At 40.1% G+C, this 15,798-nt stretch overlaps 1 protein-coding gene across 5 annotated transcripts in view; it reads right to left on the reverse strand.

Annotated features, from left to right (window-relative positions):
* Positions 1–1,799: 1,799 nt before the first annotated feature.
* The window catches only part of SMS (spermine synthase), a 46,172-nt gene continuing 32,173 nt past the window's right edge, over positions 1,800–15,798 (reverse strand). For all 5 annotated transcript variants that reach the window (XM_081043968.1, XM_081043967.1, XM_081043969.1 and 2 more), the window contains exons 8-11: positions 10,790–10,904; positions 9,894–9,973; positions 5,041–5,156; positions 1,800–3,596 (exon numbers count right to left, since the gene is read on the reverse strand). In XM_081043968.1, the coding sequence (XP_080900094.1) occupies positions 3,557–3,596; positions 5,041–5,156; positions 9,894–9,973; positions 10,790–10,904 (351 nt within the window). In that variant the 3' untranslated portion in view covers positions 1,800–3,556. The remainder of the gene's footprint in view (positions 3,597–5,040; positions 5,157–9,893; positions 9,974–10,789; positions 10,905–15,798) is intronic.

Genomic DNA, 15,798 nt, shown 5'->3' on the forward strand with positions numbered 1-15,798 from the left:
TCATCTGATTGCACAGGGAAATCACATCCAAGAGTATTCAAATAGCTTTCCAAAAGCACTGCACTATTTCTTGCCCATGTTCTATTTCTCATTTTTGAAATAATGAGTAAAGCAGAAATCAGTGGACTGACTGCACTAGGTAATTGAGATTTTAAATGGTTCTGGCCGAGGAGAACTGCTCTGCCAGTATTGATTTGAAGTTCTGACAGTAGGGTGAAGGGACCCAGCAACCGTTCCTTCTCTACCACTTCCCGTACAATGAAAGCAAAAACTGTAGGCCAGGGATTCTTAACATAGGGTCTATGGACAGAATTCTGCGTCTCTAAACTTGGACAGGAAAAGATTTCTATGTTCATTTTCACTAACCCCTAACTGAAATGTTGCATTTCCTTTAAGCATGAATGTAGGTGGCAAACCATGTTAGTATTGGCAGGACCTATGACTGTCAATAAATCAGATGCATTTCTTAACACATTTTCGTAGCTGTGGAGTGTATAAATATTTGTGTTCATTACTATTCAAAATTATGGTATCCAACCCACCACTAGATCCAACTGTGTAACAAGTTATTAAAGCACAAATATTAAATGAGAAATTTTTGAAAAACACAACTTGTTTCTGTGTAATTATTTCTACTCTGTGTACTAAAAGACATGTTTCTGAGGAAGGGCTCACAGGTTTCATCAGGCTGCCAAAGGAGTCCAAGGTACCAAAAAGGGTAAGACTGATGTCGGCTTTCAGACAGCAAATTCCGAAATGCTGGAACCTGGATTCACATGGTTACTAGCCATGGGACCCCAGGCACATTTCACATTTCGATTGCCTGCCTACTCAGTAATATTAACATCAAGTTCACAAAGCTATTTTAAGGCTGATCAAGATAATGTAAATGAAACTGGTTTATTCACCAAAAGCACAGTAATGTAAGAGACTATTTGGTACAAAAAGACATTCAGCAACAGGGTGATAGAAGGACGTTAAGTGTTTCCTCAAGGCCACACAGCAGCTCCTATCAAATAATGACAAAGTGGTGTTCCAAGGTGAGGAAGGAGCTGCTTATCACTCGAAGAACTGACTGCTTCCTTCCCTGAGAAAGGGAACAGTACTTAGAAAACAAGAACTGTCGCAGGACTTCACTTTGAGTTGCACTGCTCTAGAGCCTTAAACATAGGCCAGTGATATACAATATCACACACACTTCCTTCACCCTGTCCCACAAGTCACGGGAGGAGAATGAAATTTATCAGTTTGTCGAGACAAGCATAAACTCTTATGTCGGTAACCGCTAACGCAAGCAAGGGGGCTGTTCAACTGCGTGGGAAATAGTACCCTATTTTTCTTATGATATCGGTACTGCTCTAGCCCAGTAAAACATTGTCAACCCAGCTCTCCTCCAGACCATTAATCAAGTTTTTAAAATATTCAGTCACATTTTCAGGAGAAAGCAGCGTTTTCTTTTTTTAATAAACCAATTTTTGATTATCTGCTGATGTGCTGGATAAATTTAAACTACAGCTAGATCTATCTTATCTTTAATTAAAAAGTGGCTACATGATACTACTATACTATATTCTATTTTAGATTACACAGGAGACTGTAACACTGTGTAACACTACAGCCATTAAAGTAAAAAAACTGTGCTTAGATCTTATAACATTTCCTTGAAAATGCAGCAAAAGTAGAGGTTGTTTTTAGCTATCCGACTTTAGAATAAGCATGCTTTTCTTTTAAAACAATTACAAAAATGTTCAAAAATAATCAGGCATCATCCCTTCTCCAATACGAAGAAATGAGTAGGATCAGAATTTACCATTATCATCCAAAATAAAAATATTTATTTCCATTCCTTTCTTCCTTCTATACCACATTCCTTAAGCACTCCTGAATGCATCTTCCATGGTCTGGTACAACCTGACCCACCTCCACCTCCTTTGTAACTTGCATCTCTTGGCAGGACCTGTGTGCCACCCGATTTGTCAGTGGATTTAGCCTAGGTCCCAAACTAGTCTTCAAGCATAAGCCATGCAACCATATTAGTCAACACCATATCCAGACACCAGATATACTTGGTGTCTTTTCTAATATGCAACAAATCCAATTCTAGTAACCCTAAACAGCGTTCCAACAGTAACAGTACCAGCATTTTTAGGCTTATAGCTTACAGCGTCTTTGCAAAGCATTATAGAGTTGTTTGAGGGGTGGGTAGGATTAATTTCTATCAATGCCATTTTAAACTTTTATGCACAAGAAAAATATTTGCTGAAAACCAATCTAGTTCCAACACGACTCTTAACTCCTCTTATTATGTTATTGTTTCTTCTCCCATACCAACCTAATGAAAAAGAAAACACAGAGGCATACACTCATTTTTAAATATCTGTTAAGATACCATGAATCTATCTTGGGAGGAAGAATGTTCTGGGTTGACACTAATTCTATCTAAAAACAGACAATGAATGTTTCATTTTTAATGCTTTGCTTACTGCAAATTCCCCATAAATGAACTCTTTCCACTGATAAAGCATAAAACTTTTATAAAAACAACAGAATAACCAATGATGTCTAACAGTCCAAGTCAGTACACCCTCACCTTTGATGCGAATTGTTCCCCACAAATACACTACCAAGCTGGTAGTTACACGCACTCCCTTAGGTGAGTTTAAGTCCCTCTTGTTGCAGGTCTCTCCACAAACTATCCCCTATCTGTGCATCCAGAATCTTCCCAAAACTTCACAGCAGCGATCCAAAATGATCTTTATTTCCACATCTAATACACCGGGAAAGAGTGGGAATAGAAATAAGCTTTTGACTTTTAACTTTACAGTAAGGCCAAATCTTTTCCTATCCTCAGGTCAATTTGATAATGAAGAACTGGTGAATGTAACAGGTTGTGTATCATTTACCACAATGGTAAATGGAAGTCATTACTAGTGTTCAAAAAAGGCCCCAAGGCCACCCTATTATAAAGAGATAAATGGCGCAGAGTGATATAACAGAACTAAAAAAAGACCAAAAGGCACCTGTGTTCTGTGTGCTCAGATGTGAGCAAGGGACCTAACTAAAATAAAAGAACAGACACATAAAATTTCTCATCTGTAATTTTAATCAAAGCATTGCTAATTTATTTTTTAACTTTCTTATAAACACCAAATTTTAATATCTACGTCAATTAACTTTGGGAGAAAGAAACACCATCAAGAATTTCCTCCAGAACAAAATAATGATGCTCATTCCTCCAAACAACCAAATTCAGAGTCTACCGAAACCAAAAAAGCCCACACAGGGGGAAACAAGTAACAAAAATCACATTCTAGGGGCTCAGTGCATTTAGCAGCCTTCGCTATGCTATCTAATCATCCTTCAGCTGACTTTCAAAAAAATAACACCCTAGCTCATCAAAATATACATTTTCCATTTGCTTTTTTAAATTAAAAATAATTAAAAAAGAAAACTTGAAGGAATTCACAATCAATTGCCTGACTCGTTTTGATGTCATGTACAGCATATGAAGGTCAGGAAGGCTATTTGCAGCACACAGATTAGGGGACATTGATCTTCAAGGTTTAGCTTTCTTCCAAACAGCGTAAAATACCCACCTGGACAGGGAGTCAAGGAATAAAAGCAGGTAATTCAAGGAAGAACAGACAGCACTTAAAATTTGTTTGCTGGCCTACCAACTGGAAGATGGATGAAAGCTTCATAGCTCAGAGCATTGTGGTCATGAGAATTAAGGCCTCTTGAATAAGGCCCCTTTGCAGCCTGGACCCTCACCACCTGTGACATGGGGCGGGGAGGGGGGGCCTGAGCACAGAAGAGGCTAAAGGCACGTGCATCTCTTCTGAGGTAACACTACTGCTTCCAAGATCTCTAAGAATTTCTAGGGAATTCATACGAGAAGGTGGGGTGGGAGGGAGGGCGAGACAAAGAGGGAGGTGAGAGATGGGGACGGGGAAGGTGGGAGGTGGAGAAGGAGAGGGAAGAAGAAAAGGGGGGAAAGGTGGAAGGAGGGAGAAGAGCAGCAGGGGCGACAGAAGGCTGAAGCCTTTTTTCCGAATGTTATCAACCGATTTCTAACATCTTTCCACAGATAAACACAGACCTGACTGTAAAGAATGCTCTGGAGAAGAACCATGGGAAAGGTGGATGGTTGGTAGGTATCAATGCTTTCCACAGGCCAATGAAGAACACAGCCACGAAACAAGCACAGAGCACTCAACTCATCCCAGGGAGGACCCTGGAGAGTTCTCACGGGCCAGGGCCTCACAGCAGGCCAGCAGCAGTCACAGGAAGCTCTGCCACCTAAAGGAAGGGAGCTTTGGTCTGCAGCCTACAGTCCGTCTTTTAGAAAGAGGAAACACATTATAAATTTCCAATGACAATGCTCTCATTCTGGTTTTTCTCCGGTTTTCTTATTCCTCTGGACTAACTTTACTAAGTAGAACTAATGGAGAACGCCGTTAACTTTGAGATCCCCAGCATGATTTTTAGCTCTTGATTTCTATTGCAAATCAGAATCAAGTGAAGTGTAGAAACTAATATTCAAGTAAGATAATTTTAATATAAGAAAGTATAGTGCATGTCTTCAGTCTTTTTGCCTGCAGGTGAGGTGGTGTTTCAGACTAGGGCTTCTGAAAGCTTTAATACGCACGTCCATCTCTTGGAGGGCTGCTTAAGGCAGATCACGGGGCGCCACCTCCAGTGTTTCTCATTGGGCAGCAGGCCGGGTTTGCGTTAGAGAGTTTGCACGTCTAACTAGTTCCCAGGCAATGCTGCAGCTCTGGGACCATCTGCGAGAACACTGGTACCTGAACATTAAAACCTCGAGGGAGCTGCTGGCAGGCCATACCCCAGAATGTCTGAGGGTGGGACCCAGAAATCAGTATTGTTTTAAAGCTCCCAGGAGATTCCAAGGTGCAGCTAAGTTTGAAAACCAGGGCCGTATCTACTACAGAGCTAATTCTTTCTGTTTATTTAAAATGTTAGACTGGCATGTGATTGCCTTGGGTGTTCTGATCTGGCAACACGATGGTCAAAGGATACAATTCCAAGTACGAAGGGACACAGACGATCTCCTTTGAGAATTCCACAGGACAATACAGGCACCCGAGCTGTTCTTCGTAGAGTGACAGGGCTTCCGTCAAATTGACACAGTTTCCCTAAATCAAAGAGAAAAAAAACAAACAGTGGCATTCCTGAGTCCTGCTGAGGGTCCCACTCACTTGAAGGTCACTAATAGAGGACAACAATTCTAGCTTTAGATAAAAGTTCATCTTTGAAAATGAGATAAGGCTTCTTCTCTACAAATTGCATGGAGTTCTATTTATAGATCCATTAGCTCATTACCTTCTACCTCATTTACCAAACCATTTCAAATGATTAGAGTAGGAAGCAACACAAAAGCAGTGAGACCAATTTCTCATTAGTGACACATCCATTGTATCAACGCCATGCAATTAGCAAAGATTCATACACATAACCCATTCAAAATAAGTTTTCCCAGTAGTCACCATTGTGTTGAGAATGAAGTATCAAAAAGACAATATTCTCAATTTCCAGAATGGCGTCAACTCCGACTCTTGTAAGAGTCTACGATGTTGGCACAAAACTATATTCACACCCCCGTGCTTTCCCCCAAATCTGATTTATTTTAAGGCAAGAGAGACCAAAAGTTGATTCAGGGTGTATACACTAAGGACACTGTCCAGTTCCACTCCTTATCAAACATTTTCTCTTGACTTCATTGTTCTACCTTTTCTCCCTTCCGTGCTTCCGCTTTTTCAGCCTCCCTAGCAGCTCAGGGTGGTCAATGAGATACAGAAGACTGCTGGGGGCAAATGGGAAAGTTTTTTATTCTGGACAATCAAGGATAAATAGAGTGACCCACTCCTTCAACTTTCTTCTAGCCTATAACATAGATGTAACATTTGGCGCTGCAGCAGCCACTCTGTGACCATGAAGGAAAAAGGTAAAGAGAATCAGAGATGCTGGCCAAGACACAGTAGAGCTGCTGAATGAACACAGCATCTGCTTTGTTTCTACAGCAGTGATTCTCAATCTTTGATATACATATGGCTCACAGGTGATCTTGCTAAAATGCAGACTTTCATTCAGTAGGTCTGGGATAGGGTCTACCATTTTAACACAATTTTCCCCCAGGCGCTTTCAGAGCGGATTTAGAAAAGATGGGTATTAAGTACCAGTTATTTCCTTTTAACTTTGAAGTTCTTAACATTCGGAAGACTAATGAATGTATGTTCTGATTCCATTCCTTCATAAGAAGTTCACTATCAATTTGCCTCAAAATGGCCAAGTATAATGTAAGATGAAAATTATTCACAAATAAAGGCAGCCTGTGATGCAAGCATTTTTGAAGATGGCATTTCAAAACCAACCAACCAACCAGCCAGCCACAGGCAAGCGGGTAGACAGAACTATTCTGAGAGCAGGCCCTGGCGGTTTTAACTTAGCACATTTCTCAGCATGACGTCGTGCTTCACTGCCAGCCTGTTTAGTAACCCATCATCTAGGGTCTTGCAGTGGGATTTGGCCAAAGTTCCCTTCTCCAGCATATAATTTGATTTCAACATCAAGTTCACCATGAGAGCATATAAACACCACATGTGTAATTTAAGATTCACAAATAGAAAACACTGCTTGGTTGTTTTGGGAGCATATCACCACTGGGGAAGCTATAGAATGGAAAGGCCACCAAGGTACACAGTTCCATGGTTTCCCTTGCCATCTTAAAATTGACACTACACTCTCTTTACAGAGGGTATATGGGAGAACCTCTTACAGAGAATGTGGTAAGGAAATAGAATACTTCCAATTTGTTCTTCCCCAATACTGTCAAAATCCAGTTTAGAAAAAGAAAAAACTTACCACAAATAGAGATGTACCCAAAAAAAGTAACGTGACACATTTCACTTTCCTGTGCATTTAAATGGAACTGCATTTTTTTTTCTTAAGAAATGCACATGGGAAATGCAGAACAAAAACCTAATAGCAGAGAATTAAACACCTATCAAGGAAGAAAGGAAATAAGGGTGCAAGGTGGGCGGGGAGAGCACTCCAAGGGGGTAAATCCCAATTCAGCAGCTTTGTTCTAGGAAGTTCTTCTTGCCCCATGTTAGGTGTAGGTGACACTGTTTTACTTTAGATTTCTGTATTGTTTCCATCTTTTAAACTTAACAGCATATATTACTTCTGTAATGTAAAAAACAGGTACAGAAGAATAAATACATCCTTAATGAAACCATTTTTACCGTGTTCAAAAGCAAACGAAAGTAAACGTAATGATTCAGTAAATCACACATGTGAAACATCTATAAAGAACAGCAAAGGAATAATAGAAAAAAACAACACTGAAGATGGGTTACTTCTAGAAGGTGGGCACGGATTAGGGAGGATCGTAACTGTGTCTGTGGTACTGATAATGTTCAATTCTCATGTTGGGAGGAGTCAAGGGTTTGCTAATCTTTTGCATCCTAATTTACCTGAAGGTGACATACATATTTTTATATTATCAAAGAACATAGTTTCAATAGGGAGTGGAGGAGAGAAGGAAGGGAGGTCAAGTCCCGGGACCAGCCTGCCACTGAGTCCCATGAAAGCGATTCTTCCCCAGACTCAGATTTCCATTCCCCTGACCACCAGGGCCAACTCTGGCTCAATCCCAGGCACTCCGTGATGCTTTCTCCAGCTTTGTGGCACACTGACAAGGCGGTCTTCAAGCAGCCACAGTGACACTAGTGACATCATGAGCTCGTTACGTTGATGCAAACAATTTTAGCCAGGAACATTTGGCTTTTGTCAATCACCAAATGACAGGCCAAACAACATGTTCATCCCACCTTTAACTTGTACTCCAGTTGTAAGCAACACGCTTGGGGAAGGGAGGTGGGTGTGGATCAAGGGCATCTTCTGAGCACATCACGTGGCCGTTTACAAACATTACACTGTGGAAACGGTATCAGTACATCCCGACCCCAGCCACCCTGCGCTCTTGACGCCACGGCGGCTTCTCCAAAGGCTTACGCCCCCTTAGTCTGCTCAAATCTCACCATGTGACACCACACATTCAACCACCGAATGTACCACGTGATCCCAGGTATGATAAAATGAGACCGCCTTGAGTCTGCAACTGTAATGAACACAGGGCCAGGAAACATATCCTAATACATCTTTTGTACAATTCTTGGAAACCAGAACAGCTCTGGGAATATAATGCAATTTTTGGCAAAGGCAAGCTATCAAAGCCTGAATCATTAATATTTAACAAACAGGTGTGGTCATCTGTTAAGCCAGTGTTTCTATTAACCTTCCATAGTAAGATGACAGCTCCTCAAGAAGGCAGTCTACCACGGAAATAGTCACAATGACAGAAAACAGTCACACTTTCTTCCTAATTCTACCTGTTGTGTAATACGAACCAACTGTTTTGCAGTGGATCCAAATTGTTTTCAGTCTCTTGGTTAAAGACCCCAGAGCTTCACATTCTTCCCCAACTTAAGTTTCATGAGATTTCCTTCTATTTGCAGAAACATAAAAAGAACCAAATTCTATAGGTATGTTCTGCTTGAGAAATATCTACTCATGAAAAAACTCAACTCACTGAATTTGGGTTGCTTTTACAAGAATAAGCCGCCTTTGAGGTTTCATTGTAGATTTCCTGTAAAGTATGGGTCAGCAAACTTTCTGTAAAGAGCCAGGCGAATTATTTTAGGCTTTGCAGGTCATACAGTCTTCATTACAATCATTCAATGCTGCCCCCGTAGCGAGAAAGCAGCCATAGACACTATGTAATGAATGGGGGTAGCTGTGTGCCAAGGAAACCTTACAAAAACAAAGAGTAGGTGAGATTTGGCCCATAGTTTGCAGACCCGGGCTTTAAAGAGTCAAGTCTAGAATGTGTTAAAAAAAAAAAATCATCTCTAAACATCAGGGGGAAAATCCATTCATAGATAGTTGTCTGTTCCCCTGGAGCTTCCCAATACTTTCACCAAGTACAAGGTCTAAGATTAATCAGCATGTGTGAGGATCTTACATGCTGGGGTAAGAGAAGGAAAACAGAGTGGGCTGGAGCCTAATTCGAGGTGTCTCAGAATTGCTAAATTGTTTTCAGCATTATTAATCTCAGATCTTATAAACTGTCCAGGGGCTGCTTGAAAATGCCTCCTCAGGAAAATAAAGTTAAGACCTCTCTACTAGTTCTTGACATTGAAATATACTAATGCTTTTTTTAAAAGGTGGGGGGGGGAGGTTCTCCTGAAAACGCTGAAGAATTACAGGGACCAGAGTGCAATATTAACCTAAGTCAAGTGCTTATCTTCTGCTTATAAATCAAAGGATTTCTGCAGCAAGTAAAGAGACTAGATCATCCATTAGCTGCTTTTGCGGTCATTTTCAGAATTTTGTTAAGGACTTTAATACATTACATATGTTTTTATATGTATCAAAAAATACAAACTTTCTATTAAAATTAAGAATCCCCAAGAGAATGAGAAAAACACCACAGTTTTCTTCCATCTGCTGGCAGGAGCTCATACTACAGCCCAAGCAGTTTATGAAATCTAGGCTGATAAATTGGCTTTTCAATTAAGAATGGTGGGGGGGGGGGAGGATTGCAATCTGTGTCTCCACCTGGTGGCAGCAGCTCGTAGTACAGACAAAGCCCCAGCTTGATAAAGCAGAACACTAACTTAACAACACAACAGATGCCAGGTCAGCTATTTATAAACTTAACTGCTTCAAAGAATATAATCCAATTATGCCGTTCTACCCTTAACAGACAGAAATTTCAAGAATATGCATTCAAATTTCAAAATAGAGAATTCTTTTTTTTTTTTTTTTTTTTTTGAGAGTTTGGGGGAAAAAACAGTTAAGCAGCCTACCTGTGTAAAATATTTCCCATCCTGTTTCAGTACTTTCATGGAGAGGTCAAGAATCAGTCTAAGAAACTCCCATGTGGAATCTGAATGTTAAAAAAAATTTAAAATTTTATAAATACGGGTCTGCATGCATCAGAAACAACAGCTAAAGTCACTCACATTAATACTCAGCGATACCAAAAAAGGATAAAGAGCCATGAGCTTAAGACCCAATATTCGAGAGCTTATTCACAAATGATAATGTACTGTCATAAATTGGGTATCTAGCACATATGTGCATACACACAAGCAAGGTCAAAAGCAAACGTGCACGTAACTCAGCAGTGGTCTCACAACACCATAAAGATTCGACACAAAGGCAGTGGCTGAAATCTGCAAGATGACAGCCTGAAGTAAGGGGGAAAAGCAGCAATGTCCCAAGAGAGAAACTGCACGGGTCATCACGTAGGGACAGTGTCTGCAGACTCAGCAGGAAGACAAGGTTATAGAAAAATCATTAACACTGAAATCCCAACCCAGCAGTGATTTTCAGTGTGTAGTTTGAAAAGGGAAGTTGTCCCTGGTGTTGCTTAGACAGGCCATCAGTTTGTCCCACTGCAGCTTAAAAACAAAAAAATCGCATAATGTAAATAAATTATCAATCGAGCTGATGTCTCAATGATGTGATTATGAGTCATTGTATTTGTTTCAAATGACTGAGTTTTTTGCTCATTTAGTGGCAGAACAGGGTTTGACCAAAGCCAAATCCAGTTATCTTTCCTCCATGGGCCTCAGTTTAACTACCTTTAAAAAATGAAGGAACATAATTAGACAACCTCTAAGATCCTTCCATTCTCACATGGTGCCAAGAAAAACATTTCCATGAACACTGTTTTGGTTAAAAACACAACAAAATCTACCTTCTTCCGGAGATGTGGAGATTGGAACAGCTGTCAAATCATTAATCACATAATCAAACTCTCTCCCTTCTTTGGCGTACCTCTTCAGCACTGGAATACAGTCTTCTATTAGAACCTTCCAGAGAGAACAGCAATAGACTCGGGTAAGCCAACACATGTGGAAGTAGTTAAACACTTGTAGCGGAAGGGGGAAACACAAACGGGGGCTGTGAACCACAGCAATTGCCACATGAACAACGACTTCCACCTATGCCTGTAAAAGCTAAAATTCAGTGCTCACTACACATGCCGTATACGCCTTCTCATTTAATATAAACAATTTGACAGGTACTACTATCATCATCCCCATTTTACAAGTGGAGAAACAAATTTGAGAGGTTCCATAGCTTGCCCGAAGGCACTGATTAAGAAACGGAGCCAAGAAGTACACCTAAAGCGATCTTAGAGCCAACTTCCTGTTTTTAACCCTAATCTACTCATATATTGCCTCTCCTCCCACTATCTGTATTTTCATTTACTTTTTGTTTTTCTTTTACATGAAGTACTGAATGATTTCGTTGTGTGGATACATTTTTGTATCCTATTTCAAACTCAACCTACGGTTTTTCAATATCCTCTAACACTTCAAGTACTACCAGTAATAAAGCCATGTAATAATTACCAGCTCCCACACTCATTAATGAGGGGAGTACAAACATTAAGAGCTGGAATTCTCATACAGCTCCTTTACAGTAAATTCAGAAACTAAGTCTGCGGTTTGCCTTATCTTTGATTGAAGCTACCCATCTGGCTCTAAGGAACATCCTGAACTAGACAGGAGTTAATTCTCTTTTATCTTTCTAGTTACAAAATACACGCTCATGTAACAGTTTTTCACACATAGCAAATCAGAAATCAAGTTTTATGTAATTTCCTAAAATAATCTATTATTACAGATTTTTTCCTATGTTCTTACATATACCCTCAAAGTCACAATTTGTTTAAGAAACTGAATCTTACTGTCCTAATGTTCTATAACTTGCATCTATAATGTGCTATAACTTAAGGCATCATTCAAGTGTAACCATGCAAAGACATGAAAGGCATTAACACGCCAGAGCTGCCTTCAATCTACTTATCAATCCCATTTGATATGCTCAGATTTTTCCCCCGCTATGCCCATACAGATTCTTAGAAACATTCACTCACAAATGAACACAAGTGCTTGTTCTCTTTTATGAAAACGGGGATCACACACATCATTCTGAACTTGGAAATATTCACCTAACACATTTCCAGGCAGTGATGCTTTTAAAAACCGGTATCTTTCCACTACAAATGTTCTACCCTTACACCTTCAAGCCTTGGCTCCTACAAACACAGCCACGATAAACCTCCTTGTATAGATGCCTTCGTCTTTGTGGGCTAGATGCTCAAACATTAGATTGCCAAGACGAAAGGCATGTGTATTTGTTTTTAGTTTTGATGGCAAGTCACGCTCCAACCAGCAATGCACACGAGCACCTTCCCAGCCCTGGATGATGTCCCTCTTGTATTTTGTCAAGTCCCTCACTAATTAATATTTTCACATGAACTTCCTGGGCCACCCACAGGGGAGAGCATCTTGTCGTTAAGTTTACAGGTTATTCGGCTGTCGTCTTCAGAGAAATACCAGTCCACATCCTATATTCTTTTTTTATTTAGTTAGTTTTTAAATTTAAGTTGTAGAGGCTCTTTGTATTATTAAAAGAATTAATTCCTTGTCATGTTTGTTAGAAGTATTGTTTTCAGTCTGCCTTTTGGCTTTGTTTATAGTATTATGTTGTCATTACAGTTTCTGAGTTTCCTGTCCTTTCTTTAAAAGGTATCCTAACTCCCAATTTTCCTAAATATTTTAATTTCTTTATCTGGAGCTTTACCCATCTGAAATTAGTTTTTCTATGGCTTTTAGTTAGCTTTGTTCTCCTGCAGATGGACAGCCCACTATGCCAGCATCACTTATGAACTCAATCTGCTTTTCCCAAGTGAAATGAGTAACAGAGTGAAGAAATAAAAAACGGAGTCACTATGGTCAAGCTGATAAATGATTAGAATCAAATGGGCTGGGACATGAAGAAATGATTCCATTTTTGCCTTAACTAGCCTGGGAATTTAAACTTCGGAACTTGCCAGTCAGGCACCAAGGCTGGATACACATCCGTTAGGTAATTAGGAACGACCTCAAGACGAACTGTTTCATTGTCCAGACCACCGGACATCTCAAGTTTACCATCCTGGATCAATCCAGGGTCTAAGAATGCAGGACTCATTCTTCTCAAGAATGTACTTTTTACTGTAAGAGCCCTCAGCTTGTCTTTCCTCTTGGTATTGTCTAGTCGGGTTCTGATTTGCAAACCCTAAGACCTTTGAATAAATCTTTGCCATTTATTTCTAGCTAAAGCCTTCTGACTCTATGGAGCTGAGTCGACACATCTTAGGCCACATATAAGCTGTGTATGTTCAAGTCTCTGTACCGTTCCTCTTACAGCAGCTCTACTACGTCTTGACCGGTGTCTCTGATTACAGGGCCAGGCCTGTATCTACTGGCCTGAAGTACATAGAACCATTGAAACTGGTTTCCAAAAAAAAAAACAAACAAAAAAAAAACGTCAAAAAGTCCCAAGCTGAACCTCAGTCAAATTCAATTACATCAGAGGTTTAAATTTCAAAAATAGAAGCTATAGAGTCACCATTACAATAAGGATTATGCTAAGATCTTGATAGACAGCAACTGACGTTTGACTAGGTGGGGAAACACGACTCTTTACCTTTTTTTCTTCATGGTCACAGAGTGGCTGCTGCAGCACCAAATGTTACATGTATGTTACAGGTTGAAAAAGCAGTGGCACGAAAAGGAGAAAAGGTAGAACAACGAACTCCAGAGAAAATGTTTGATAAGGAGTGGAACTGGACAGTGTCCTTAGTGTATACATCCTGAAAAGACTTTTGTCCTCTCTTACCTTAAAATAAATCAGATTTGGGGAAAAACACGGGGGTGTGAATATAGTTTTGTGCCAACATCGTAGATTCTTATGAGGGATTTTCAAAGATGAACTTTTATCTAAAGCTAGCATTGTTGTCGTCTATTAGTGACCCTCGAGTGAGAGGGACCCTCAGCAGGACCCAGGAATGCCATTGTTTGCTTTTCTCTCTTTTATTTAGGGGAACTGTATCAATTTGATGATGGTGGGCTGCGCCCCCTGCAACTAGCAACGACTACTGGACCTGGAGCTGAGCTGCGCCCACAACTAAGACTGAAAGGACAACAACTTGGAAAAAGGTCCTGGAAGTGCACACTGTTCCCCAATAAAGTCCTGTTCCCCTTCCCCCAATAAAATTAAAAAAAAAAATCCCAAGGGAGTTTTTAGAACTAGACCAAATGATTTTGAAATTTATTTGTAATAAGTTCCTAAGAATAACTAAGAAAAAAATTTTTAAATAATCATAGTGGAGTTTTTTCTTTTTAATTTTTTATTGGGGAATATTGGGGGACAGTGTGTTTCTCAGGGCCCATCGGCTCCAAGTCGTTGTCCTTCAATCTAGCTGTGGATGGCACAGCTCAACTCCAGGTCCAGTTGCTGTTTTCAACCTTAATTGTGGAGGGTGCAGCCCACCATCCCATGCAGGAATTGAACTGGCAACCTTGCTGTTAAGAGCTTGCTCTCTAGCCAACTGAGTCATCCAGCCGCCCCAATAGTGAAGGGAGATTTGCCCTGTTGCTTATTATTTACTATAAAGCATAGTAATCAAATAGGAAGTATGATGTTGAATGAACACAGCATCTGCTTTGTTTCTACAGCAGTGATTCTCAATCTTTAATATACATATGGCTCACAGGTGATCTTGCTAAAATGCAGTTTTTCATTCAGTAGGTCTGGGATAGGGTCTACCATTTAAGCACAATTGTCCCCCAAGCGCTTTCTGAGCGGATTTAGAAAAGATGATCATTAAGTACCACCTATTTCCTTTTAACTCTAAAGTTCCTGACATTCGGAAGACTAATGAATGTATGTGCTGATGCCATTTCTTCATAAGAAGTTCACTATCAATTTGCCTCAAAATGGCCAAGTATAATGTAAGATGAGCCAGAGTGTGCAGAAGCAAGCCACATGACCCCAGGCCAACTCCTGAATAGTTGTACCTAACACATCCAAAGCTTGGCCTTTCAGATTTAACAAACAGGCCACCACCAAATTTTAACAACTGCTGGACACAGGACTTTTACAAAACCTTCCTGGCATGATTTAAATTTGTGAAATAAAACTGTCTTGCACATAATATAATTCTTTAAGTAAACTGCTAGATTTAATTTACTATTTTACTTAGACATCTTTTACATACATAGGAATCAATCTTTAGTTTTCTTTTTGTACTTCCTTAATGATTTTAGTACTAAATTATTCTATCATTATATAAGGAATGTAGAGTGCTTTGGAACATTTTCTATTTTCTAAAAAGGTTAACAGACTGTCTACTTTTCAAATGAGAAACAGTTGCAAAGATCTGGTGTTTCGTTAATGGCAGCAGCATTTTCATGGCCGGGGCTTGCCTGCTGCTGTCACACAGACCAGGAACTCCCCCCACCCCCACCCCTAGTGAGCTTGAGGAAAACTCAGCCTCAGAAGAATTTGCCAAGCTCCCCCTGGTGGTGGTTGTGTTCCAGAAAGGCGGCAGGGAAGAAAGGATGCATTGCTGCAACCAACTTCCTCAAGAGCCCAGCCATTTCAAAGAAAACACTCCTTTCCCCTTCCCTAAAATGTCCGACTGTCTGTTACCACCTGCCTTCAGACGGACTCTTAAGTGGAGAGATTGTCTTCCCGGTCCATTAATAAATCCCCCCACCTACATATCGCCTTTAATTATAACAGTCCGCAATTCCACAGTACTGGCAGATTTGGGGTTCTGCTTATATTTTTCTTAATCCATATAAAGATGCCAAAGAAGGAGTTAAGAATCTTAATCATCCCTCTAAAGTTACCTTATAACCTTGA

The sequence above is a fragment of the Rhinolophus hipposideros genome (assembly GCF_964194185.1).
Source record: "Rhinolophus hipposideros genome assembly, chromosome: X".
NCBI lineage: Eukaryota > Metazoa > Chordata > Mammalia > Chiroptera > Rhinolophidae > Rhinolophus > Rhinolophus hipposideros.